General features: G+C 45.6%; 2 protein-coding genes across 2 annotated transcripts in view; one reads left to right on the plus strand and one right to left on the minus strand.

Moving 5' to 3' along the window:
• Nucleotides 1–650: 650 nt before the first annotated feature.
• On the plus strand, nucleotides 651–12,765 carry nat8l (N-acetyltransferase 8-like). The gene is made up of 3 exons (XM_035149716.2): nucleotides 651–1,055; nucleotides 2,348–2,512; nucleotides 11,902–12,765. Exons 1-3 carry the CDS (start codon nucleotides 752–754, stop codon nucleotides 12,267–12,269), a joined length of 837 nt encoding a protein of 278 aa, XP_035005607.1. The 5' UTR covers nucleotides 651–751; the 3' UTR covers nucleotides 12,270–12,765.
• An 8,598-nt stretch (nucleotides 12,766–21,363) lies between these two features.
• poln (polymerase (DNA directed) nu) overlaps nucleotides 21,364–27,878 on the minus strand; it is a 35,618-nt gene continuing 29,103 nt past the window's right edge. The window contains exons 18-23 of the mRNA XM_035149714.2: nucleotides 26,817–26,948; nucleotides 23,217–23,327; nucleotides 23,069–23,144; nucleotides 22,574–22,641; nucleotides 22,334–22,395; nucleotides 21,364–22,034 (exon numbers count right to left, since the gene is read on the minus strand). Coding sequence (XP_035005605.2) covers nucleotides 21,948–22,034; nucleotides 22,334–22,395; nucleotides 22,574–22,641; nucleotides 23,069–23,144; nucleotides 23,217–23,327; nucleotides 26,817–26,948 — 536 coding nt within the window. The 3' untranslated portion in view covers nucleotides 21,364–21,947. The remainder of the gene's footprint in view (nucleotides 22,035–22,333; nucleotides 22,396–22,573; nucleotides 22,642–23,068; nucleotides 23,145–23,216; nucleotides 23,328–26,816; nucleotides 26,949–27,878) is intronic.

Here is a 27,878-nt window from a genome sequence, read left to right on the forward strand (position 1 = left end):
GCTCTTTTTATCTGCGTAACGATGTGACGCATCTCGGAGCTCTGCGGAAGTCTTTGGTTTACTTTACGCATGAAAACGAGCCACAATCTGCTGTTGGATTCGAACACACGAGAGGTGCAGTCCCCCCGTCGGGCCAGCAGGGTTCCCTCCGGTTTGACGCATCGCCCCCGCTTTACCTTGCGTCTTTGTGGTTGCGTATCGCCTCCTCTCACGCCACAAAGCGGGGATCCTCCTTATGAAGACAAACCTGCTCAGAAACAACCTCCCTCCCTCTCTCTCCCTCCCTCCCTCCCTCTCTCTCCATCACCCCCCCCTCCCTCCCTCCTCCTCATGCATGGCTCCTCAAAATACACATTTCGCCGGCACACATGAACTGAGCCCGTTCAGACGCGGAGAGGACGAGCGAGCCTCTCCCTCCCTCCTCCCTCCATCAGCAGCACTTCCACCAATCTGTGCAGCGGGAGGACCACCCCAACCCCTGAACCGGCGTCTACCCGCCCTGCCCGCGTATAAATACGGCTTGACTCGCACCGGCAAGTCTTGGTCGTCAGAAGCGCTCAGGGTTGCAGCAGAACACCCCCCTTCGTCTTACCCCCTTTCATCGTTTCTCTGTTTTTTAAGAAAAGAACCCCTCTCCCACCCCACCCCCCCCCCCTTCACGCGCATCATCCATTTTTTCCATTCGCACTGTTTCATCACTTTTTTCTTTCGCCTCCCGAGCTGCAGATTTGTGATTTTCGCGGCCAGTTGCATGCATTTTTCGTCTCCCAAAATGGTTTGCGAGACTAAAATTGTTGCGGACGAACACGATGCTATACCTGGGACCAAAAAAGAGTCGATGATGTGGAGCTCCCCTGCGTCCAGCGCGGCTCTGAACCCCGCCGAGGCCAAGGATGTGCGGAGAGATGCTGTTTTTATCCGCGAGTTCGAGCGCGGGGACCAGGGGGAGGTGCGCCGCATCTTTAGCGAGGGTATCATGGAGAGGATACCCAACACGGCGTTCAGGGGGCTCCGGCAGCAGCCGCGGACCCAGTTTTTATACGCTCTTCTCACAGGTAAGTACATTACTTTGCAGCATGTAGGCCGAGCCTCACTGTGCCGGTTCACCCACTCCCTCAGGAACCACAGCCGATCTGCCGATGAATGAAAAAACTTCACTCTATTTATGAAAATTACCCTTAACGTGATTATTTATGCATTTTCATCCCCGAGCTCTCGCCACAAAAAAGGCCGAATGTCTCTGTTGCGCTTCCTGAGATGTTTCCACCCTCAATGGGATTCGGGCTATTTGAGGATCTGCTCTCAGATCCCACACACACTCTAACGCTTCTCTGGCCCCAGTAGGCGATGTACAGTTAAGTTCGAATCTGTTGCACCACCACACTGTGCCATCGCAACAAAAAAGGCATGGCACCGGCGCATGGTGCATGTGCGTAACCGGCGAGCCTCGCTACCGCTACCGCTGCCGCTGCTGGTGGTGGTGGTGGTGTGATGACATGCCGCTGCCGTGACTGATTGGGTGAATGAAATTGAGGATTGGTCCACAAAGCACTCCCCTCACCGGCGCGCCATCCCAACACACACAGCTACAGCAACATCCCCCGCGACGCGCACACGCACCGTGCGCACCCCTCCCACCGCCTCTGCACAGCAGTCAATGCGCCAGTCATGCACTGAACTCGTTTGCCTTTCGCTGTTGATGTTGCCGGCGCAAATTGGAGCATTTTTACGCATCGTGACCGCTGCCCGTTACGCACGTCGAATTCCAATCTGCGCAGTTTTTCACCGTGGAAAAACAGCCGCTGTGTCAAAGTGGCGTCAGCTCCACTCATGCACGAGACATGTCGGTGACATCCTCTGAACACAGAGAGGAGTCATCACCCCCCCACATTCCAGCGCTGATAGCTGTGGTGTAAAACAACTATTGTAGGTTCGTGCATGCCACGCAGCAACATGCTATGCAGCACCCAGCCTGACTGTTTGTTTCCCAATGCGCCCCCCAGCGTCCCATCCGACTAATTACTCCAACATGGACGTACATGAATCCACCAGTAGCATGTTCCCTCTATGGAAAAGTATGATGCTGTCAAAGTGTGTGTTCCTGCAGCTTCACTCACGTGCCTTACACTTCACAGTTTGATGAATGTTATTAATCCTGATCTCTCTTTACCAAAGTCTTCACATTATGACAAAATCTGTTTCACATATTGATGCTTAAAAAATGTTTAGTTGAATCTGCTTTTTTTTTTGCCTTTGTGTGTGTGTGTGAGTTCAAATTCCGCCAAAATCAAACATGTGATTCTCTCTTCTGACAGGTTTCGTTTATTTTTCTTCCATTTCTCCATAGTAATGTGCTTTTTCGTGACCAAATCTGTCACGCTGACCTGCTGTGCGCCGCTCATTCTCATGGGAGCGCGCTACTTCTACAGCAAGAAAGTTATTCAGAGTTATCTGGACTGTGCTCTGCACACGGACATGGCTGACATAGAGGATTATTACATGAGAAACACAGGTAAGACGTGGGAGAAAGCTCCCCGCTCTCACTATCGTGTGCATGATGGGATGAATACATGTTGTCGTTTGGCAATGCTCCGCCACCAGAGTTGAAATGATGATAAAGACACTATTCAGATGTAGAAAAGTTAAGGTCTCTAACGTTGCTGTAGAAAGAAAAAACAAACCCCCTTAGATAAGCTCACTGAGAACAGGGAATTGTGGGACCAACTTAAAAAATGACTTAAACTGGTAACACACAAATCAATAAGGTTTCTTCAACTTAAAGTTAACAAGTTATATTGAATAATTGATAGCTTTAATTTGAAGAAACGTAATTTATTTGTGTGTAAAAGTTGGTAAACAATTTTCTGTTTTCAGAGGTAGTGTGACGACACTGTGGCACGTGGCCGGGTGTCCAGGCATTGCAGAGGCAGCTCATCAAATATGCCCGCCATGTCTCCACATTCCTCCTCTTCCACCGCTCCTCCCCGTCTCTCTCTCTCTCTCTCTCCATTCCATCCCCCACTTGCTTCCTCTCTGGTCACAGGGGTGGGGGTGCATCACAGAGCAATTGATCAGGAAAACTGCTGATACACTTTCTTCAGCAGGCCCCGGCGTTGGCTCATTTCCTCCACTCAGGCTCCCAATCAGATAAATCAATCGGCCCCTAGAGTCGTCCAGGACTCAAGACTCAGTCAGTTTTGGGTTTGAGGAATATGATGGTTACCTACATGATCCCCCTGTTCTGTAACTTCCCGGACACATACATCCCCTTTTAACCCAAACCACATGGGCAATATAAAAAGCAGGTGTTAGTTAAGCCAGTCAATTGCCCCCCCCATTGTCTGGTTCTCTCTGACATTGTGCCCTCTGGCCTGGTAATCCGCTGCATACACAATTGCAATTTAGCATTCCCATTATTGCTGCCGGGCCATGATGGTTTAGAGGGGGTCAGGCACCACTGCTCCTGGACAATGCTCATGATTATATCCATGCGAACGGACTGGGCCCAGTGGGACCGACACCTGGGCACCGGCACGAAGACCTGATTGAGACGCACCTCGGACATTTATTTGTTTTAGCGAGTGACGTGTGCACAGGACGCCACGTAGAGTGAATATGTACAGAACGCAACACTTTCTGAAAAGATGGAATGAGCCATAATAATGAATGGTAAATTAATATGAAAGGTGTGTGTGAATGAGGGTGTGTCAGGGACGATTGTAGAAGTATGTGTATGAAACAGTTTAACAAAGTGTGAAGTGAATAAAGTCTAATCAGCCGACTGACCACAGACTGCTCGGGTAATAGAAGCAGACTAACTGACTGACTGACTGTACACAAGCTACACAAATCAATACTCTTATCTCGTGTGTGAGATGTGATCACTCACTCGGCTGCCACTTAAGGCCAGCTGTCACCTTCTTCATTTCTCACAATAAAGCGAGCTCACGTAGGTGGAGGGGGTTGTAAAGAAACCTCAGGCAACAATGGCTGGGGGTATAAATGTAGATGGTTTGATAGTGCCAGAAAAACAAAAGAGTAACAGCTTGTTTCCTTGATAGAAAAGATTCTGGTGTTTTGTATTTATACATTCATTTAATCTGAAATTAAGCGCAATTTTGAATTTAGCATACTTAACGTGAATTCAGATTTTTTTCAAGTCAAACTGAACTTTAAAAATCATTTTGGAAGGATTGAGACCATCAAACAGATCAATAACAAATTCAAAATGATGCAATTACCATACGACATCTGCCGGCATGAATCTAGTTGGAAGCGAAAAACCAATAAAGAGTCAATCTGACGATCAATACGTCGTCCATGGGCGTGTTAACAGCTGCACTTCAATCACAGAGAGGAACAAGAGACAAAAGACTCATCCTCATAAAAAAAAGACAAATGATTTGTCCGTAAGCTTTTATGCATGAGCAGCTGACCCTAATTCCTTGTTCTGCATTTATATTTATCTAATCCGGTTGTGATCCCGCACTGGAAGAGTCTTTAGCTCATTTAAACTTTGCTGGAATCATGGCCCAACCAAGCTAACACTGCTAATTAAGCCTTCTACAGCTTTAGCGTGTCACAGACATATAGAAACAAACTTTGGCTACAACACAATAAACATCAGCTCCCCAGTGTCTCTCACTGTATTCGAGCTCGGTTCACGTCAGCGCTTATCTCATCAGGCTGTGCTCACATGGTTGTTCCCTTGTCTCTCCTCATAGGAAGTGAATGGAACTACAGTCGCTATGACGCAGAGGATGATAAAAAGCCTTTTCTGAAAAAAGGAAAACGACAGTAAACACAGAGAGGATGTTTCCCAGTAGCCGGACGACAAACTCCCTGCCTTTAATTTGTCACTTGGCTAAATCACCGTCGGTCACTCTGAAGCAGCTTAAAGCTTAAAAAGTGAATATAATATAACGAGTTGCGGCATCAGACCATGAGCCGAGCCCTCCCTGGCTGGAAGTGATATCAGTTCAGTGACGCCGGATGTTTAATGAGGCGGCATCACCACTGCAGGGTCTCATCAAGGCAGCAGGCATTATAAAACCTGCTGGTCAGCACCTCGGGGTATATATGTGTGTGTGTGTGTGTGTGTGTGTGTGTGTGTGTGTGTGTGTGTGTGTGTGTGTGTGTTTGTGTGTGTGTGTGTGTGTGTGTGTGTGTGTGTGTGTGTGCGGGGCGAGTTTGAGCTTGACTCTGCTCAGGGAGAGAGAGAGAGAGAGCGGCTTCCTCCACCGCTACCTGCCGTTCTTATTTAAGCTCTGAATGACAGAAAGAGGGAAGCAGAGGGGGGGAGGTAGAGGGGAAATGTGTGAAGGGAGGGAAGGAGGCGCACGCTACATGAAATGGGGGCATTAGAAGGAGAAAGGGAGGGGTGGGGGTGCTCCTCCACCACAAGATATATTTTGTGTGTATGTGAGAGTACGCTGGTTAGAGGGTTCCCTGGAGTATATTTCAGACTCGTCAGCTGAAGCACCTCAGATTTACAACCCATCCCTCCATCTAGCCTCTCCTCCCCTATCCCTCCCTTTTGCTGCCGGCTGAGCTTTTTGTCTCCCACCTGTACTGGTCCTCCTCCTCCTCCTCCTCCTCCTCCTGCTCGTCTTCCTCTCTGAGTCTCATCACTGCAGCAGCCAACTGGGTTATCCATCATCATGTCAAACAGGAAGCGATGTTTCCTTCCAGCCAAGGAAACAGCCGTCGGTATCTAAAGGAAAAGAAAAAGAGTAATTTACTACCAACTAGTGACAATATTAGATAATTAGATATAAAAATACAGAGAGGAAAACAATCAGTGTTTCCTGAACCCGACCCCTGATATGGATCCACACCAAAATTCTACAGGTTCTCTCCTGAACCATAACTCATCATTCCACCTGGTTTCATGGAAATACGTTCCTTAGTTTCTGTGTCATCTTACTTACAAACTAACCAACAGATTAACAATTGGGTGAAAAAGCTTTACTCAGGTTTTGCATTCGGTAGAAGAACTAAAGTCTAAAAGTCTCATGATTGAGTTTGATTATTTAGAAATATGACGTAGAAGCAAAGAGGAAAGACGGACAACCACCATGTTTGTCCTGAACATGAGTGTCTGTCTGTCCCGGTCAGTTCATGGTGGGAAAGTGGAGCCCTCACTTCTCCGTTGCCTTTGCTTAGCTCTGCAACTACGTGAACATGTGTATCTGTTGTCTGTCGCGTGTTGTGAGGAAGTGGAGCCGCTCATTAATAATTTATCGTAATCTCACTGGCCTCGGCCTCTGTTTCACGTTCTGCTCAAATCAATACTGAACAAAGGCACTCATTGGAAGACGAAGGGGGCGGCGTCGTTAACCGCGGCGCTGTGCGATTTCCTCGCTGTCGACTCTCTGGTGACCGATCACAAGGTTTGATTACGACAGATAAGTGTTTTTAACGCCTGTTATCGATAGGGGGGGTGATTAGTTGTGTCGTCGATAGATCAATAGATTCAGCAGAAATCAGCTTGATTAAAAAATACAGAGAGTGATGAATATTAAATGGGCTGCAGTTACATTCTTAATGTCAGTGTGAAGCACGCCCCGATGACCTTGACTCAGGGCAAGTGGGCTGTAGCCGTAGTAGCCACGAGAACAATGGTATGTGCACAGTAAAGGGTATTGTGTGCCAAATGTGGACATGTACCTGCACGTGTGCATGCAAACAACATGCGTCGACACGTTGATGGACAGGAAGGCAGTAAAACCAACAGTAAAGGGCCAGATAATGAGTTCCTCCGAGCTAATGGAGCCATAAGAGAGAACGGTGCACGCTGTGGCAGTGTGAGTCTCTGTAGTGTGTACTGTACACACACACACACACACACACATGTGATAACACACAGGTCAGTGCATCCGGGCCGAGTTGGGCTTTAAGGCCAAGTTAATGGCAAAGGGTCTTTTTTCATTGGTTTTTATTCATTGGTTTTAACGGCTGTGTAAACTATGTCCTGTGTCGGACGGTCATCTCCTTTCACCCTGATCTGAAGAAGCTGCTGATGTGTTGGTTATGCATGACAGGTCACTCCATACTCCCAGCATGCACTCTGATCAGAGGAGAAGGGCGTGTCAGTGTGTGTGTGTGTGTGTGTGTGTGTGTGTGTGTGTGTGTGTGTGTGTCAGTGTGGCATTTAAAGAGGTTGTATTTGACCTTTCAGAATAGACCAAGCAGCACTTTTTTCCGTTACAGGGAAAAAGTCATATGTTAAATTGCAGCACCTCGAAATAAACATCTATTAAAACCCACTTTGGGTGAAAATCAAGTTGTTGTAAATGTTGACATGTCTCCCTTATGTCTCCCGAGCTAAATAAACAGTCAACAACATACTTAAGGGCTCGGTCACACATCGTGGGTCAAGTTCACCGAAGGCCAACGCGAAGCCACGCTGCACATTTGCCGTGTCAGAGGAATCAAACCTTTTCACCTCCTCGCTCGCACATTCACGTGTATGAGTGACTGGGCCCTGACACCACGGTAAACAAACACCAGTCTGATAAAAAAAACAGACTGGGTTTGTGATGTCAAAAAACCTAAAGAAACCAAAAAACAATTAGAAAGATTACACGGAGAATCGAGCGGAGCAGCTTAAGAGCTTTCCTGCGGGCCCACGGTGCTCAGAGAGCGTTGGGCGGACGGAGGAGTGAACGACAGCGCGGTGAGTCGGTGTCTAGACTGAACGCCTATCAACCGAATTAGCCCTCTAGGTTTCATCCGCAGGAAAAGAGAATAATCTTGTTAGACGCAAGTTTGCGCTCCTGAGTGTGCGACTGCTTCGCTTTGAGTTTCGCCTCATACAGGGTTGATATCCCCGAGTCTCGAACACTCCCACCCACATGCACGCGGGCGTATTAATATCCTTATAAAGAGGAATTAGATGAAGAGCACACTCGTCAGATTTTCTCTCGCAGTGAGTGAGAATCATTACCGGTGATTTCCACAGCTCAGAGCTCGTCCTCCTCGCCCTCGTCTTGATTGACTGTATTTTCTTGCCTTGAGATCAGTATTGTCCAGGCCCCCTCCCCTCCTCCCCCTCGGTAATAACGGTAGATTTGCCGACCTCCCCTCCTCCCTCCTCTTGCGTTTGTATGCCCGAGCAGCAATAATGGATCCTTTCAGTCTCATCACTACTACTGGTAACACAGATGCCTCGTCTCCCTCCTCCTCCTCCTCCTCCTCCTCCTCCTCCTCCTCCTCCTCCTTCCCGAGACGACAGATGAATGACTTTTTCCACCTTCATTGTTCTGTTTTCCTCTCGTTTTTATCACTTTTTCGGACTTCATAAGACTCTCTCTTACACCGTGTCACTACTCTAGTAAGTAACAGTAACAGGGAGATTCATAATTCCTGCTAAAAAAAAATCATCACAGGAGGAAATGTTGTTGTGATGGTGGTGACACCAAGGACGAAGCAGCCGCCCCCTAATGAATTGTTTACGAATCGTTATCTGAAGTATTCAGCAGAAACGAGTGAAGGCAGATAAGAGGAGGGCGAAAAGCGAAAAGCGAGAGATTGGCTCCATCCAAATATTTCAAATCTTAAAGTGCATTTCAGACGAGGAGTTACCTGCTGCTAAAGCTGGAGGTAAATTCAGGGGATCATTAAGTAGGCTTCCTCCTCTGGGGACCATGAACATCCATATGCATTTTCACAGCTGTCCATGCAATAACTGCAGAGATATTTCAGCCTGGATCAGAGTCCCGGACCAACTGGGAGACCGACCACTCCCAGCTCCCGGCTGCGATCCCTTACTGAAACCCACTTCATATCACTGAGTGGCCCACACAGCCTCGCAGTTAAGTGCCTTGCCCAAGAGAGGCTTTACAAAAGGCTGTTAAGGGAAAGAGGAGAGTAGGAACACCGCTTCCTCTAAACTAAGGGATTACCTAAAAAAATATATGCACATATGCAACAGTAGTTGTAGCTTTTATTTTGTATCAGTGGTGGATTTTCAGTTGTAGATGTGCAGAGGAGAGAATCTGGAGCATAACATTATGGCTTTTCCTCTTTTCTTGAGCTAAAATACTCCTGTAACTTTCTCTCTCTCTCTCCCTTTGTTATTTCCATGTCTCTTTATCCATTTTTCTATCTCTCAGGAAGCGCAGCTCGCAATAGAAATAGCGATGTCTCTCTAAATCATTGCAGTTTAACAGTGTCAGTATTGGATGCGGCAGATGTGAAGTTCCTTTGGAGTTCCCAAGGAAGTAATGGTTTCACCCCTGTCCGTCTGTTTGTAGGTTTGTTTGTTTTGTACTGAACAGATTTCCACGAAACTTGGTGGAAGGATGGGACAAGAGAGAACCCATTAAATGTTGGTGTGGATCCGTATAAAGGTGCAAATCCTGGAATGTTTAAAAAAAATCTCTTTCTTGATTAAAAAAAAGCATTTTTGACATTTTCACTAATTTCCCAGGGAACAATTAATGGATCTTGATTATATAAATCAGGGAAATGTAGGGATTTGATATATATGAGTGTATAACTGTTGGCCCTTGATGGAGTAATACACTCTCTCGTGTTAGGAAGCTTCCAGAAGAAAAGCAGAGTCACAGGTAGAGGACATTATTCTGTCTGACGAGCAGAGAGGCAGAGGGCTGGTTGGCGTGCTGTCCTCATTCCTGGCACAGCCTCAGTTCAGACAGATGGTCAGGAGGGTTTTACGGAGGCGTGCCCCCCCCACTCCACACCTCCAACACACTAACACATGCACGAGCATCATAATGCCGGCAGAGCGCCACACGAGGCGACACCACCACTTTGACATCTGTCTGTAATGAAACATCGTTCCATAGTATTAGCTCAGGCTCCCAGACACTTACAACTTTACAAATCTGAGCCGCACAGACGATTCTCTTCAACGCTCATCCGCCAGAGCTTCGCATAATCAACTTGGCACTTTGGCGCTGAGGCCTCAGACGGCAGCGAGACGCGGCTGTTTGCTGACTTTGGCTCAGGGTTTTTCAATTTGCAGAAATTAACCGACGGAATTACAGACGACTATCTGACCCACATCTCTTCAGAGACGGAGCAAACAAGATTAAATTCTTTCACTTTTTTTAATTTCCTGAGAGCAAAGTTTCCCACCAGTGAGACCAAAACCTGACTTGACCACAGTGAACCTACGACTGGGGTCACGGGGTATTTTTAGATATTTGGAATATCTAGGAGAAGACATTTCACCATTTTTATGATAACCTTGCATGTAATGAAGAAATCAAACCCCCCGTAGCAGATTAGTGAAACAGTGGTAGCTCACTGGTGTGACTGGGAGTTGCTCAGGCTTTCCTGTACCTACTGAATCCTGCAAATGACAGTTGTTTGATTCGGTAAACAGAAGCCTCGAGTCAGATCAGCTTGATTCAAGCCTACAGGGGCATGAAATCCCGTCTAACATGCGAGGAATCCAGCAGAAGCACGATGTTAGTGTGACTGTATGTTTGTGCACGTGACAAACTGAGAGATTCAGCAGAAATAAAGGAGAGAAGCAGTTATTTGAAAAAGAATAAGAGAGTAAGGACAGAGAGAAAGTTAGGATTCAGAGCTCGTGGACAGACGCACACAGACTTTTGCTCGTCCGCAGGTCACAGAACAGTCACATTTACTTTATCTATAACAAACAGATTTTAGTCTGACCGCTGTCTGACCGCTTGATGGAAGGTTAAGTAAAAAAGACAAGGAGGTGAAGAGCGTCATTTTCCTTAAAAGATTACGATCAGTAAAGGAATTTAAGCGAGGCCAGGCACCACTCCGCTATTTTAAAAAGCGCCAAAAGACAAAGAGGCACGTTGACCCATGACATTGTCGGCTGAGATCGTGTCTCTGCAGCTGTAGTCTGGTATTTCACACCCTGGTAATTCAAATCTTTCTCTGTTGGGAGACATTTTCTCGCTCTGAATCCAAACAGAAAGGAAACAAAGGTGTGTCAGTGAATTGAAAGCGACACAGACATTAAGAGGAAATCCAGGGTTAAGAAGTTAAGAATCTCACTGGACTATGATCAGTGAAAGAGCCATTTAACGGCAAAAAGGAACATAATTCACAGGCTTAATGTTTCTGTGGGAAAGTGAAGAGCTCAGAAAACTGCAGCTTCAGTGTAGACCGACGTTAAAATGGGTTGATATTGAAGCTCTGTACTCTGGTGGAGGAGCGTTGTCTGCTGACATGTTTATCTGTATTGGTCTAACCTTGTTTGTCTGTCTGTCTGTGTGATTGTCTGATGCATCGCAGCAAGTCTCTGACACAGGATGATGTTTAGATCCTGTCTATGAAGTTCTCACGTGACCAAATAAGATTCAAATTCTCTTTGTGATGGAATCAGATGTAATAATTTAAGGGTTTCTCCTCCTGCAGAAACTACTATTATACTTTATATACTATTAAACTACTACATACATGTCTATACTATCAGTACGTATAGAACAATTTATCCTAAAATAAATGGCATTAAAGGAATAGTTTGACTTTTTGGGGAAATATGCTTCTTCACTTTGTTAAGTCAGATTTGAGGAGCACTAACATCTTTATAGTAAATACATAACTCCCACCAGCAGATAGCTTAGCACAAAGACTGGAAACAGGGGGAAACTGCTAGCCTGTCTTTCCAAATTCCCCAAATGAACAAATTCGACATGTCAATCAAACAAAAACTCTCGTTCAAGTGAGATAAATGTGTTAATTACAAAGATTTGGGGTCAGATAGAGATTTTGTGACCTCTGGACAAAGTTGTTTCAAGTCTTCATGCTAAGCTACGCTAACCGAGCTCTGGCTTCTCATTTAACTCAAAATGTCCAAACAATCCCTGAACTAATTTTTAACTACAGCCTTTGTGACACAACTCTTAAACTAATTTGATCGATGTGTCGTCTCTTTGTCTCCGTCAGGCTCCTGTTTCTGGGTGGCGGTGCTCGACGGACGCGTGGTCGGCATCGTGGCGGCGCAGGGCCGCGAGGACGACAACACGGTCGAGCTGCAGCGCATGTCGGTGGACTCTCACTACCGCGGCAAAGGCATCGCCAAGGCCCTGGGTCGTCGGGTTCTGGAGTTCGCGGTGCGCAACAACTACGCCGCCATTATCCTCGGCACGACGGCCGTCAAGCTGGCGGCCCACAAGCTGTACGAGTCGCTGGGCTTCCGTCGAACGGGCCAGAGCGAGGACTACCGGCTCCCCGGGATGAGCCGCTCGCCGCTGGAGAGGCTCTTCTTCCAGATCCGCTACAGCCGCTACCGCCTGCAGCTCCGTGAGGAGTGAGAGGTGACAGGGAGAGGGAGAGAGAGAGATGGAGAGGGGGAGATGGAGAAAGAGAGGGACAGAGAGAGAGAGAGAGAGAGAGAGAGAGCAACAACCTTCCTTCACCCGAGAGCCCCGACCGCATCCTCTCCTCTGACAGCTTCTATTTATTTTGTGTCACTAGAGATAACTTCAAGTTCACTCTTCTGCTCTTTCATCCTTACAGTCACTAACGTCTCGACTACTCTTCTGCCTTTTGTTGCTGTTGTTTTTGTATTATACTTTTTACATTTTAAATAAGAGTTTGTTTCTTTTTCTTCTATTTTATTAATCAAATTTTTTTTAGTACATTTAGTAACTTTAGTACCTTTTTTAGTAAAGGCGCCCGTCCCTTTTCATTGTGGGATAAAATATGATGGGATGCCAACCAGGCAACAACCTCCCCAGCCCCTTAAGATCATGAGAGTCAGATCACCCCCCCCCCCCACCCCTTTCATTTCTATTCCACTGTGCCCCTCCCCCCTCAACGCAAACCTCCCCTTCAGTCTGAGAATACTCCCTGAAATCCCCCCCCCACAGTGAGACTCCACAGGTCTATATACGTGTACATATGGTAAATGCTCTGTATTTACATAGCGCTGTTCTAGTCGTGACGACCACTCAAAGCGCTTTAGAGTACAGTTTATTGCCATTCACCCATTCACACAGCACTTTTATTTATTTTTTTTGCTATTAGGGGCAATTCAGGTTTCAGTATTTTTGCCCGAGGACACTTGCATGATGGGAAAGACTGGGATCGAACCGCCCGACCTTCTGGTTGGAGGACGACCGCTCTGCCCCTCAGCCACAGCCGCCCCCTATATACATTTTTTTATGTATCGGTGTATGATGGCTTCCTTACAAAACAAGAAAGCTCTGCAATGATACATTTTTTTGTATCTCTCTCTCACTCACACTCACTCACTCACACTCACACACACACACACACACACACACACACACACACACACACACACACACGTCTCTCAAGACACCATATTGAAGCACAGCAAGTGTGTTGCTGACCCCCACAGTGAGAGAGAGGAGGACAGGATGGTTACCGGAATATGCATGTGTGTGTATTCTGCAACCTAAACAGGCCTGAATCAACACATTGCATCTTCCTCACAACACATTCCTCCTCCTCCTCCTCCTCACTAATAATTGGACTGGATCTCTCCTTCCTTTCTATTTTACTTTTCTTAGATTCACCATCAGTTAATCGCTCCTCTTCTCACCCGGAGCTGTGGAGAGGGTCTCTGATTGGTCGAAGTGACAGGAGGGGTGGGGCTTTCTTGCGGAGAAAGACAATATAGCTGCATGTCGGAGCTTGTGTATGTTTGTGTGATTGTTGGGAGCGTGTGTGTGTGTGTGTGTGTGTGTGTGTGTGTGTGTGTGTGTGTGCGTGCGTGTTTGACTAGGACATGGTCGGACGTACGATCACGTCTTAAAGAACCGAGCTATTTTTATTTTTTGCGTGAACAGACGCGCACCTCTCTTGCTATGATTCAAATATTAACTACACATTGATACTTTCTACTTGTACTTGTTTACTGACTGAATCAAGGTGAATCCTAACATTTTGAATATGTTTACTATTTGACGGATAATTGGTAATTTTATAACTTTGAACACATATTACCACATTGTAATATGCAAATTTTCAAAACCACAATACTAACACAGTAGCTGCAGTCTGCGCTCCACACACTTAATCCAGGTTATTGGGTGAAACAACTGGTCGACTGGCAATACTTGCAATTCCTACAGAACATAACTGAGCACAAATAGCAAATAATGATTTAAACTAATACACTGGCATTATTACCCCCCCCCCTCTCCCCATTCGCCTATATTGTGAATAGTGTTGAAAAGTCATGTAGCTAACTGAATGTCAACGTTTCTCCCATAACACCTCTCTCCATCTCCATCCTCCGAAACATACAACCAGCAGTAGGTTCAGCCATCCACTACTCTGAGCCCAAGTTGTGTCATTAAATCATTTGTAAAAAGCTAATTTTAAAACAAAATACCACAACAACAACAAAAAAAATCACAAAAACAAGAAAAAACAAGATAAAAAAAAAAACTGAATACAAACGTACTCGTCATGAAGTTAGCACTGACCCTCTTTTGACTTTCTGCCCATTCCCTCCCGTTCATGAATCTGTCTGCAACCCTGGGCTAGACCCCACACCTTCCATTTGACCCCTGCATCGACCTCTGACCCTCCCTCGTCCCAGGCCTGACTCAACCCCCCCCGCCCATCTCTGCATGCGCCACAGAGCCTTGCTGCACCGCTTTGATTCCATTTGAAGCTTGTTGGACCAACCTTAAACCCTGCCCCCTGCTCGGACGCCATCTAGGCAGTATGGCGCTGCCTCTGCGACAAATTAGTGCGAAGGGGTGACTGGTAAAATGAGTCAGTGTGTGTGTGTGTGTGTGTGTGTGTGTGTGTGTGTGTGTGTGTGTGTGTGTGTGTGTGTGTGTGTGGTTTAAGTTGTCGCAGACACTCACCAACCGCAGCGCTGCCTGGATGACATCGTGCCCGTCAGCCAACCAACTGTAGAATGCAAAAAGCAATGCAAGTGTGGCATGCCTCTGTACCCGGTGTGTGTACGGTGCCTGCCCCTGGAGAAGTACAGAAAAAATACAACAACTGATATATATCAACAAACAATATATATATATAAATATATTTAAAAAAGAAAATAAGCTTTTTTTTTTTAGATGAAAATATAAAAAGAAATGTGTGTTTCTTTGTTTGGAAAAAAAAAAACTAAAAGTGTACCATTTGCATGAAAATGTGTCTTTGAATGCAAATTATCACTTTTCGGGGAGAAGCTCCTCGCACATGGCATCCAGTGGAACCATAGACTTGTGTTTTTTTTAACAGTTTATTTTTATTTGAAATGATCTTAGTTATGAAGAGCGAGGAATCTGTAGGAGGTAGCAAAAATGAAATCCCTTTCTAAAAATCCTTGTTAAATTATTTGTCTGCAGATTTGTCCGTCACTGGCTGGAAGCCGAAGGTCAGTTTTGTATTTCTTGATCGCAGTGGGAGCGATGGGTTAAAACCAGCTTGTTGTCAGGTTCCCAGTCAATGCGCATTTAGTGAAAGATGCAAAAGAACTCATGTATTCCAGTGCACAGGAAACGCAAGCAGTGAAGTCAGGTGTCATAGGAAAATCCTCAAAACCCCCCCCAAGGAACTGAAATCTAAAATATTTACCTGTTTTCTTTTGCATCAAACTTTGGATTATACATTTTTAAATAATCCCCACAAGTTGACCTTCCATGGTTCTACAGCTTCTCCCCCATGTGAAACTCGACACACAGAGAAGAAGCTTAACTACCGACACGTTCTTTGTCTTTTTTAATTTTTGTCAGCCTACGGTCCCCCCCCCCCATTTATGAAGTTCTACAAACGCAAGGGCACAAATGCACTGAAAGCATCAAACGGTGTTGTTTCCATGTGATGTTTTCATTGGGCCGACGTGCCGCACGCCACCTTGATGCATCTGCTTTGAACGTGGGTTGAGAGAGGGAGAGAGAGAGAGAAAAGAGGCCCAGGATGTAATTTGTTTGTTTGTTTCTGGAGCAACAGCTTCCACCATCCTTCATACAAGCTTCCCATTAAAACCAAGCAGGAAATTAGACAACATCCAAACAACCGTTTTAACACTAAATCTATTTCACTAGGAGTAAAAATCTGATATCGCAGCTGGAGCCTCTGAGACTAGTTTGTCGGTTAGCGCTGCCACAGGGTTCAGGGCCTCGCTGTGTGACTCACTCTGTGTAGGACCTCGGGGTCTCGGAGGCTGAGAGTGAGAGATGGGCGGAGGCGGATTGTAAAACAACCCCGTATAGTCTGGATCTCGTGGACGAATGTGAAGCCGGTCAATGCTGAGCCATTTTTCTGCTGCTGCCACTCTCAGTGTTTTTTGCCTGATGAAATTTAAAATGCTCCTTCGTGTATTTTTCTTTTTGGTGGGGGGGAGGAAGTATTATCGGTACGTACTCCGAACACAAAGGTATTATTCAAACGCCTTCGCCAATGAACGCCTCATGCCCTGGAACCAGACAGGTGGATTATATCTTGTGGACTGCATGGCTTGAGGTTATAGCTCAAAGGTGATTTTTTTGAATTGTAAAGATGAAGTGCACTGACTATATTGCATTTATGTGTGTTTTTACTTCATGTGAATGCTCTGCTGTACCCTCACCTCCCGTTTGACCCTGGTACGGCTACTCAATGTTAGAATGTAGTAATTAAACTGTATGCAACTTCTACCAGAGTGTAAATTTATAGACAAACCACGCCTCTGAAATGTTCTGCTGATGTACAATCCCCAAAAAACAAAACAAAAAAACAATCTCACACTTTTTCTATTTGGGTTTTTTCTGTGATTTTATTTTGTATTTTCTTTTGGGAGTGAGAGTGTGTTTTCCTGTCGGTTGAGGTTTGAGAACTACGCCACACAAAGGCTCCTCCAGCAGGAGACGGCTATTTTGGTTACAAGTGCTTATCCCCAAAAAACACAATCACGATGCTCTCTCTCCGACGGCAGACACACAAGCTGAGGCCGGTGACGTCAGCAGTTTTTTTTCTAATTCTAAAACGTGGTCACAGTGAGTTCTGGGGGTTGAAACAATGAAGTGAAACAGAAAAAATAATTTCTCACGATCAGTCTTTTTATTCAGTTTGTCTACTGGTGAAGGAGCATATCATTCAAAACTGCACAAATGTACAGATCCTGTGAGTGTGTTGTGTTACTCTGACGGTGTGTGTGTCCCAATGGCCTTGGGGGGGGGTGACACTCACAGGCATGAATGTAAACTGCCCACGTGTTTGGTCTTAGAAAGGTTCTTATGTTTTGACTCTGGTTGCTTGTTTGACTTTGTGGATGAGGAGAAAAGGGTGAGAAGCAGCTACCGGTTCTTTCATTAAGTGATGAAACCACTTCACTAGACGTTAGGAATTCTTTTGTGTGACTGTAAATATCCGTATCACTACTATCGCCGATGTATTATTTACTGCAACCTGTCATCTTTACCCCCGATGGAGTTTATTTTTGTCTCAGAAGATGGCTGTCGCCTTGGAATGTTCCACCTAAGGAGGAGGGCGAGGGGACGAGGGAGGAATGTACCACATGGGCAGTTCAAGGGGGTGGGGGACTGGGGGGGGGGCTTGCGGAGGGGAGGAGGACGTCTGCAGCATCAGAGCTCCACAGCATGGACTCCCTCTCTCTCTCTACCTCTGGGGAGGACTTTGCTCCACTGTGTACATGCGGACTCACTCTGGACTGAGGCCACAGGTGCCAAGAACACATAAGCACTTGTAGCACAACTGTGTCTTGTTTTGCTATTACAGTACAGGTAGTTTTTGATTTATTTATTTTTTTATATTTCCTATAAGAATACTCTCCTGTGTTCCTCTGACTGTATGCATCTCAAGCATACATAATATACAAGTCGTGACACCATCATATTTAATTCACACTCTGACCCACAGCTATTTTTGGACGAGGACATTTTCCAAAGACGACAGTAGTTTCTGCATTTCTGTTCCCGACGTGGCTCTTTGCTTTTCCAACACGACCCCGAGACTAAACTATATTTGGTTTTATCTGGAAGAATCCTGCCCACGTGCCATCTAGTCAAGCAATAAACACAAAACCCACAAACTAATGACACACTATGTACAAGGATATTATTAAAAACATGAAATGCTGCATTAATGTTATATCCCTTATATTGTACCAATTAGTGGCAGCGGCGCCGTCGCAACACTTACCACTCGCTGTACCGAAGCCTGGAGGGTGATTGATTGTAAAATGTTTCTGTTTTTTGTATTTTCTTTACAAAGATGTGTTTTTGAAAAACTCAAAAGTTGAAGTACACAGGTGTACCTCTGCATATCTGTACAGATGTCAACAGGAAACGGGGGAATGACAAGAGGGGGATAATGGATTTGCTAAAGAATGAGCGGCTCAAGCAGACAGGGAAAAAAAAAGATAAGATGGCGTAACCCGGACTCTGAAAGTGCTTCGTGCTGCGCTGAGCTTTTATTTAAACGCATAGACTTCCGACACTACGGAGACATGCACTGCAACTTTACCGTCAGCACGACTGAAATAATCAATTCAAAAACATGCTGCAGCTGCTAGAATCACAACAAGCAACCATGTTGACTCTTCTCATGAGTGAGATTCAAAGTCCTCCTTTGAATCCTCAAGTTAGTCACTGTAAAGATGTAAAGTATATTTTATTGTAAATAGCATCTGGGGGTCGTTTTTACTCCTTTTGTAACAGAAACTGTGGATTTAAAATATATAAAATATATTTTAAAGATATTTACAGCACTAAGAAAGAGATTCTACAGTAGGGCAGGTGTCGTCATCTGTGCTACATCACAACAAATCCATACTGACTAACAGCAGCCACTTTCAGAGGAGCCCTCGCACGCCATCTTGGCTCTGTCGCACGCTGACAGCTCCGGACTCCTCCTGGTCCCGCCTGTCTGCTTGAGCTCTCATGTCGTCAGAGGCTCATAACAGAAGAACCTGAGGCTGCAGCAGCTCTGTGATCTTACAGCACACAACCAGACACAGCTCTGGACGGAGCTATCGAGCTACAGCGAGCTGCTGCAGTGCGATGGGGCTCTCTCTCTCTCTCTCTCTGCTCCGGAGAGCCTGTCATGGCTGTTGTCTGTTGCCAGGAAACCAAGCCGCACAAAGCACAGCAGGGGGATTGATATGCAGCCACACTGTGGGGAGGCAGGCGGGTCAACCAGCCGGCCATGATAGAGCAATGGAAGGGAAGGATTGATGGATAGATGGGTTAGATGGATCGACTTCAGGGGGGAAGGGAGTTAAATTGTAACTGAGGGAACCTTGTAACCGAGGGGGCAGGGGAAGGAAGGGTGCTCGGACCAGGGTGAGGAATTTGAGAAAAGAGGCCCTTAGGGATGTGAAGCAGAGCGATGGGTAAACAGCACCTGAGGCCCACTGGGTTAGAGCAGCTACAGGAAGAGGAAGAAAAAATAACGAGTCCAAATTATAGGGAAGGACAACGTGGTCTGTGGTTCTCATGCACGGTACTGAAGAGTAGAACGGCTCTGTGGTTCCCAGGGGGAGAGAGAGTAGATGCTGGTTCAACTGGTCCGCCCCGACCCCAGTGACACTGACAACCTGCTTTTTATTGGGGCCTGTTAGCTTTCAGTTCCCTTTCTGCCATTCCTTTGGACGACTGCTGTTATTACCACACGGGGATTACTCTTATTATTGTGATTATTTACACTTTCTTTTATACTGACAACAACTGGAACACTGTATAGATGTAAAGATGGGATTTCTTGCATTATGACGATGATTGAAACATGGATGTACATATATTGTATCAATTAAAAATGACGATGCATTAAGCTTTTATTTGTTGCAACTGTAAACTTATTTTTTACCGATTATAAGGACAAATCAGATTCACTGTCACCTCGATGTCAGCAATCACGACCGTAATGACATATCTGGTTTACTTACACATCTCACGGTCGCCATGGCAGCGAGGGGAAGCTTGTCCTGTTGCCCTTGACAACTGGCCTCCAAGGGACCCTCAGGCCTTCACCTGTTAACAGCAGGAGGCCATTAAAGCAGCAGCATTAGTCAGTGGAATGATGACACTGATATCCTTATGCACATCTCTAAAATGATATTAAAGTCCCACAAAGATATGAAGGCAAACAAAAGTATTTTTACATTATTTTATTAACCCACTTACTGTATAAATAGGCATTAAATATGAATTATTTAGTTTTATGACTTGCTGCCAACAAATTTACTGCTGAAATAAGCAAAAATAAAAGCGTTACAGTATAATCCTGTACACAAAGGAGTTTAAAACACTGGGAAAACGGCTTTATTTGTGTGTGTTTGACCTCCACACCTACTTTGAGCACCCCTGCTCCAAAAGTGCTCTCTAGAATTTGAACACACCGGTCTCACACTCCCCTCTCAAAAAAAGGGGGTAAGGCCTTGCACCCTGAAAAATCTGCGGAACAATGAGAGAATAGAGGAGCAGATTTCCATAACACTGTCCGTGGCCGTGGCTCTGAACTGCTCACACTGACCCGGGGAGAAAAGCTTCCCCTCACATCAGCACATGGAGAGCACATTCCTGCTCGTGGGTTCAATGGGCAACGTGAAGGGCCACCGCGCCGCAAAAGAGAGGAAACTAGAGGAATGTAAATACACGGGCGAGACAGAGGCCTGGGCCGATCGGCAGCAGAGCCTTCGTGCCACCTTTTGTGACCGACCGAGGAAGTGACTCCTGTAATTAGGAGGCAACGTGAGGTGACGTTTCAAATAGGTAACGGGGGCTGAGGCATTGTTTGAAATGTCACATTGGCGTACGGTTCTGCCCGGGCCCGTCCTGTGGGCTTGAAGGGTCTTAATTGGAGAACAGTATAAAAGGCTGTGGCTGCCAGACACAAGGAAAGTCGGTCACTGTGCCTGGAAGGTGGCGAGTGTGCTCGAGTGCGTTGGTGGTGTGTAGGGGAAAAGAAAAGTGTGTGTTTCTGAACTGTGTGTTTATGCTTGTGTACGGGCATTCGTGGAATGTGTGTGTGTGTGTGTGTGTGTGTGTGTGTGTGTGTGTGTGTGAGAGAGAGAGAGAGGCAGGAACAAGACAAAGGGGAGAGTGGGCTCGAGCCAAATGAGCAGATAAAAGATGAGCTGGAGAGAGAGCGAGGAGCAAAATTAGATCATCTGCTTTGAATCAGCTCAATGCAACACCAAGGCTTCAGCGCATTAAAGAAATCCAACATCTCCCTAATACTATTGACTTTGTCTCAACTCCCAGTGGCTGCATCCCTGAAATCCCTCACTGAAATCTCTCAATGATCGTTAAAGTTGTTGAAATACAAGGTTATTATCCTGCTTTCATTTTTCTACGCTTCTGTTAAAATAATCCTCTTAAATCCGACACGCAAATTAGCTTAAATTAATTGAGATTTAGTGCCTACACACAGAAAAACATAAATAAAATGGTCGTTAGGTTCATCATCAGCTCACAGGGGTTTTGTAAGAACAGGAGAAATGCTAATTTTATTCAGCACAAACGAAGTATTACAACAATAAAAACACAAAAGTCTGTGAAAATGCAGAACAACATATTTCACGTAGCCAAACTGGTTTAGCCGTTTAAATATCAAACTAAAAGCCAATTTCATGAACCGATAAATGTGGAGCTTCACCTTGGCAACGAGGCAGAGAAAACAGTGTTGGTCTTAACGAGAGAGTGTGAAAACGGAGGAGGAGACGAGTAGGAAGAGGATTTTTTTTTTTAAGGATGGAGAGAGAGAGAGAGAGAACTGGTGCAATCCAGTCTGTGGCTCCTGCCGTTGCCCCCGGATACGGATGGAGTGGAAGCGCGAATTTGGAGCTGGAAGGAGCTGCAGCTGCCTGGTTTCCATAGCGATGTGGATGCAGGACGAGTGAAGAGAGAGGCAGAGAGAAAGGCTACGAGAGAGGGAGCGGTGGAACGAGAAGATGGGAACACACCAAGAGAGATAGAGGGGCGGGGGGGGGTTGAAAGTCAAGTATCTTGTTGAACAAAGGTGTAGTGGAAAGGTAATGATGGAAGGAAGGGAGGAGGAAGGACTCAAAGAGAAGGAGATGCTGAAGGGATCTTAAGCTCAGTCATGGACCCCCAGGACTTCCCACTGGAGACCGCCACCTTTAGGGGGACCTAGGAAACACACACACGCACACGCACACACGCACACACGCACACACACACACACACACACAGGGGAAAAGTTATATTTTCTAGTTTTATTTTTCATGATTAGTTGAAAACCTTAAAAATACGTGTGAGTCCTGTAGTTTGTTGTCTACATTTTAAAAAATCAATAATTCTATTAATAATTATTGGCTTTATTGACTGTGTACGTCTCCATTAGCCGGGGTGCCATGGTTTACCAAAGCCACAGAGTGACGACTGGCACTAATCTAAAAGTAAAATGATTTTGCTTTCAGGTCACTGACCTTGAGATGGAGGCCCAGCTGGTCGATGTGCTGCAGGGACTCCATGGTGCTCTTCACCAACGCTGCACACACACAGGAAGCCACACAAATATTATCAATCATGTTATAGTCATCATGATGTAACATTTATATATGAATTGTGGATATTTTAGATTAAATAACCACAAAACAAACCTAAAATAAATTGAAAGATGTTTGATAAGTGATTTCCAAAGCCGATATTGAATCTAGTACATTTACCTGCAAAGTTTTCCACCTGTGAGTCGTCCACTTCGTACAGGAGCTCGTCATGGAGCTGCGCTATCAGCCTTCAGTTACAAACACACCCAGAAAAATACATAAAACACTTCAGACACAAGTACTAGTGAGATCTGTGGCACCCAGCTGATCCCAAGTGTCTCCATCAACTCCTCCCTCCACTTTGCTCCCCCAACATATTCATCTAGTTCTGGTAAAATCTGGCTCGCTCATCAAGTGTGTTTACTCGAGCTGAGTGTTTGTCGTGTGTCACTCGGGAGCAAGTCACAACTCTTCAAAAAGCATTTGGCTCGTAAACCAGCGACTGCTTGTTATGTGGTTTAGTGTGACAGACTCAATCAGTTCGTAGATTCAGAGAGATGTGAGGAGTGAGGAGTCAGTCAGTGTCTTGTTACACAGAGTTTGGTATAACACTGGAGAAATGGCTTGTAATAGGAGCATCCTCAGCTCAGTAGGGCCCATGTTTAACAGTTGTACCTGGCAGTGAGCGAGGTGGTGGCCACGAGGTTGAAGATCCGGATCATGGCCACCTTACAGAGATCAGCAGCAGAACCTGCGAACACGTACACATGAGGTTGAGCGCAAATACGTTGCAGAGTGGTTGTGCAACTGTCAGTGATCCCACCTTGGACTGTAAAGTTCACAGCCTGCCTTTCAGCCTGCATGCGGATTCCCCAATCTGGAGAGTTGATGTTGGGGAGGGTTCGTCGACGACCCATGATGGACAACACATAACCTAGAAAAAAGCAGAGAAGAGTCACGTTCAATGTTTCCAGGTACGTTCTGGTCTTCAGTCGACTTTATGCAAATTTAGACCAATCTCTGTCGTTTCAGTCCAGTGATTCATCCACGAAGCCACAAAGAACAGTTACATGTCAGGTCATTTGTTGATGCAGCATTATCGGTGATTATGGTAACAGCAAGCTTACAATGACACACACACACACACACACACACACACACACACACACACACACACACACACACACAGGCACGCAACATAAACACACACACACAAAACATTGCATCCACGTAACAAGTAGAAAAGCAAAGAATTCAGGCCCTCAAACACATTGGAGCACAATAATGTGATGCACAAAATACACAAACAGGTATGCAACACACGGTTAGGCCCACACACACACACACACACACACACACACACACACACACACACACACACACACACACACACACACACACACACACACACTAACAGTGGGCCCAGTACATTCCACCAGCTGAACAACAATGGAGCAGGCTTTACAGCTAAATCCCTGTAGTATCCCGTACTATGAGGAAAGCCAACCATGGCATGAAACCTGAATGACCCTCTTCCCAGAACTCACACACACCTACACACACAATCACGTACACAGGCATAAATGCATAGGAAATGAGCGCACACCACTAGAAACAAACACAAAAACCAACTCACTGTGAATCCACCCATGACACACGAGTGTGACCTTTTCACGAAGAATGTGACCTTTGTTCCGGGCCCCAGTGACAGGGACGTGTAGTGTACTTTAGGTCAGTGAAAACACATTGCACAAATGTTCCATTTATGGACAGGTATGACTGGGACTCATGTGAATCATACTGGAATGTGTGATATTCAAGTTCAACCTGTTTTCAAGTGGCTCAGGGAGAGTGGCAGTATAGATGATGGGCAACAAATCTTCATAATGTTTCACTGTTTAAACTAGTGAACCTTCAGATGTAATTACAACCAAACCACGTGTTATTTAATGTTGTAAAAACCAATTTTCTCAATATGGATCAATATGGACACACACACTTAAACTGTAAATATAAAAGCTAATATCTTCTGCACTGTTTACTCTGTAAAACTAAAGTTATATGTCGGTGAAAGGCTCATATTGACCAATATTACACAATAATACCAATAAACCAATGTGGAAAGGAACTTTAATCAGTATCTTAATATTGTTTTTGGTCTTTATTGCCTTCTATTCTACTTTATTAATTTGACATGTAAGACTTGTAAGTAAAGAAAGGACTAAAATATATATAGTAAATCGAAGAGGCCATCCTGAAATCCTGCATTTTGACTTTTTTCTTTATTCTTATCCACAGAGCTTAGTGCTACTGCCTTTTGTATTTTCAAGTCTTTACCAACTTCATTCTCTGCAGTTATGAAATATCCGAATAGATACGTGCACGAAGAATTTGCCTGCGCCTCAGAGCCTGGGCATGTTCATGTGTGAGTGTTAGCACAGCAGGGTGTTTACATATCGGTGCAGATTAAAGGCTTCCCTTTGTCTGTCGAGGCCTTCAGAAGAGTTGACTCGTTTCTTATCTCTGTGATTCCCCCTGTTGTGTGTGTTTTTTTTTAAAAATCCTCCTTTTTTTTTTTTTTAAACCGGTCGTCACGAGTGAAGGTGTGACACTCGTCTCAGGAGCTTTACAGGCTTACCCAGAGTGGTGGCTTCAGCTCATTTTAATATCAAACACAGTGAGTTTCAAACACCGTTCAGAGAAGCACAACCCTGGCAACTCTTAAATATTCCTGCCCTGGCTCTCATCTCTGTACCGTTCCTCCTGGGTTTCATTTTATGCTTCTGTCTCCATGAAATCTTCTTCTCCCTTTTACTTCTATTTACTTCTCTCTCTGCCATCACCCCCACACTGTGAAGCCGTGACATTAACCTCACCTTCGCTTCGCCCTGTCTCAGACGCTTCCAACAAATATGACAGCAGCTGAGCCTGCACCTCATCTCTGCTCAGCCTGCCAGCGTCCACAGAAACCGAGCAGAATCCTGCTGTGTCAGATACCAATCAACTATAAACTCAGAGAACAAGGAGCAACAGCATTAATCTCTGCTCTGAGCCCCAATCCACCAGCTCCAGCCGGTGGATCTGGTGTGATGTTGTACGTCTCCTCCCAGCCAGCACAGACTATCTTAATCGATCTGCTTTATTCCTGCTGTGGAGTGAGGGAGGGTGCGACCAAAGGGGAAGCGATTTGAAAACAAGTGACGTGAGGAGAGTGCGAGGGAGAGACAAGAAAACGCAAAGAGAAAAAGAGGGAGAGAGCAAGCCCGAGACAGACTGAGGGACGGAGCGTGTGGGACGAGCAGGGGCCGACAAATCCCAGCACCGTCTCCGATGGGAGCATCACCATGGTGATGAGCTGAATTAAAGCCGACTGTTGGGCGCATCATCGCTCTGCCCCTGAGAACGAGGAGGCTTTCCACTGTGATCCGTGAGCAGCCTTTTTGGGAGAATGAGTCCAGTGCACTGCGTAGATGAAGAAGCTGACACCGAGGAAACAGGGAGGTCAAGAGTAGTGGGGGTTGATGGGATTGAAGTGGGTGATGGAGCGCCTGTCTGAGCGGGACGGCGGGTCACTGTCTTTGACAAAGGACTCCGCTATCACGACTGGCATAAATAAAGAAAAAGCTGACCTAATTCCAGATGTTTACAACAAGATGAGGTTATTTTTCAGCTCTTACATGCAACACCAGTCAGAGAGATGAGCTGAAGCCAACACTCACACACAATTCTGCTCTTTGGCACTAATCTGATTAGGTTGCAACTGGTTTACACTCCAGCCTATCGGTGTTCAATTAGCAGGAACGTCAATACTCTACACGTAAAAGATAAAGTTAAGACGGGATTAGATCGCAGGCCGGAGACTGAGATCCTAATCCAGACGTGGTGCCCGGTGTCGTCCGATCTGCTTCGGTGGATTCTGACTGACACTGGGCTCGTGTACAGCCAGGGTTAAAGTGCAGACTTTACACTATTCTGCGTGTTCAAGTCTCAGGTGTGCTGCGCTGGCAGTTATGTTGGAATATAAATAGATTGTCCCGTCTCAACCATCAGCCCCCCCCCTCACATAAAACACTCCCCCCAGCCCCCCCCCAACTCACCTTGTTGCCCCTCCTCCAATATTGACACACAGCAGTTTGTCTCATTCCTGCTAATGTAAGCACATCCTCTTCTTTTTCAGACAAACACACACACACATAAATCCATAGTGAGTGTGGGCTGGGTAGTGTAACTAAAAGTACAAGGTGTAACGCAGACACACGCACAAACACACACATTTTAGTTATAATCCTTAAAATGAACCCTTGGTTTCACTTTGACCCGAACTTCTATTCCACAATCATTGTTTAGTATCTGACTTATTTTCTCCCACTTCTGTTCTTTAACCTGGAGGTGACATTTGAGTGGAAGATGAATGCAGACGCACCTTGTTTGTGGCACAGCTGGATGGTCCTCTGGATGAAGGCCTGGACGTCTCTGTAGGTCTGGAGGAAACTGTCCTGGAACTGACTGGCCTGGTGGGCACTCACACCCAAGATCCCTGATAGTCGCTCGCGGCCTGTAGGGAACAACTTTTACTGATTATCTTTATCATATATCTTTATCTTTAACATATTTAAAGATTCAAGACAGATATATTAGTGAGCTGATAATATCGGCTGATATGGGCCTTTCGCAGACATATCAGAATGTATGTTTACTGATATGAAAGCTTTTATTTTCCAGAATAAACAATGCAGAAAAGATTCATGTTTAAATTTGACATAAGAATATGTGTCTTGGTCGTGCTGAGCAAAACAAATGCTAGAGGTAGCTTCATGTTCATCATACAGATAAAGGAGCAGCATCAGCTTTCTGAACTAATCTCAACCAGAAAGCTCCAAAGCAGATTTCCCCAAAATGTTGAATTGTGATCATGAATGGCCGTCAGGGAAAAGACCTTGAGCTGACAGATGAATAACCAGAGATTTTTAAATGGAGCAAAACGACCTCTATCTTGACTGATGAGAGGAGAAGAGGCCAGAGGGGGGGGGAGTAAAGGGAGGAGAGGGAGCAGTAGACAGACTGGACCAGAGGGTGAGAGAAACGAAAAGTAGAGCCAAGTGAAGGGCGAGCGATAGAAGTGGAGAAGAGGACAAGATAAAAGCAGAGAGAGCAAAGAGCAGGGTTAGACTGCAAGGGCTGTGTGACAGTGTGTGTGTGACAGTGTGTGTGTGTGTGTGTGTGTGTGTGTGTGTGTGTGTGTGTGTGTGTGTGTGTGTGTGTGTGTGTGTGTGTGTGTGTGTGTGTGTGTGTGTGTGTGTGTTCCTTCCTGTTACCAACATTAGCTTCTTTTTCAGACAGTCAGCCTCTGAGTTTGAGGATGAAGATGTTTGAAGTTGTCTCATCTCTCTGTCGGTGCGTTCACATTTGCTGAAATGTGTCAGGACGCCACTGAGGCCCGGTTCAGACCCGACATGAACATCCTGCAAGTTCTTTTTTTAGCAAA

Source organism: Hippoglossus stenolepis, chromosome 23, assembly GCF_022539355.2.
Source record: "Hippoglossus stenolepis isolate QCI-W04-F060 chromosome 23, HSTE1.2, whole genome shotgun sequence".
NCBI lineage: Eukaryota > Metazoa > Chordata > Actinopteri > Pleuronectiformes > Pleuronectidae > Hippoglossus > Hippoglossus stenolepis.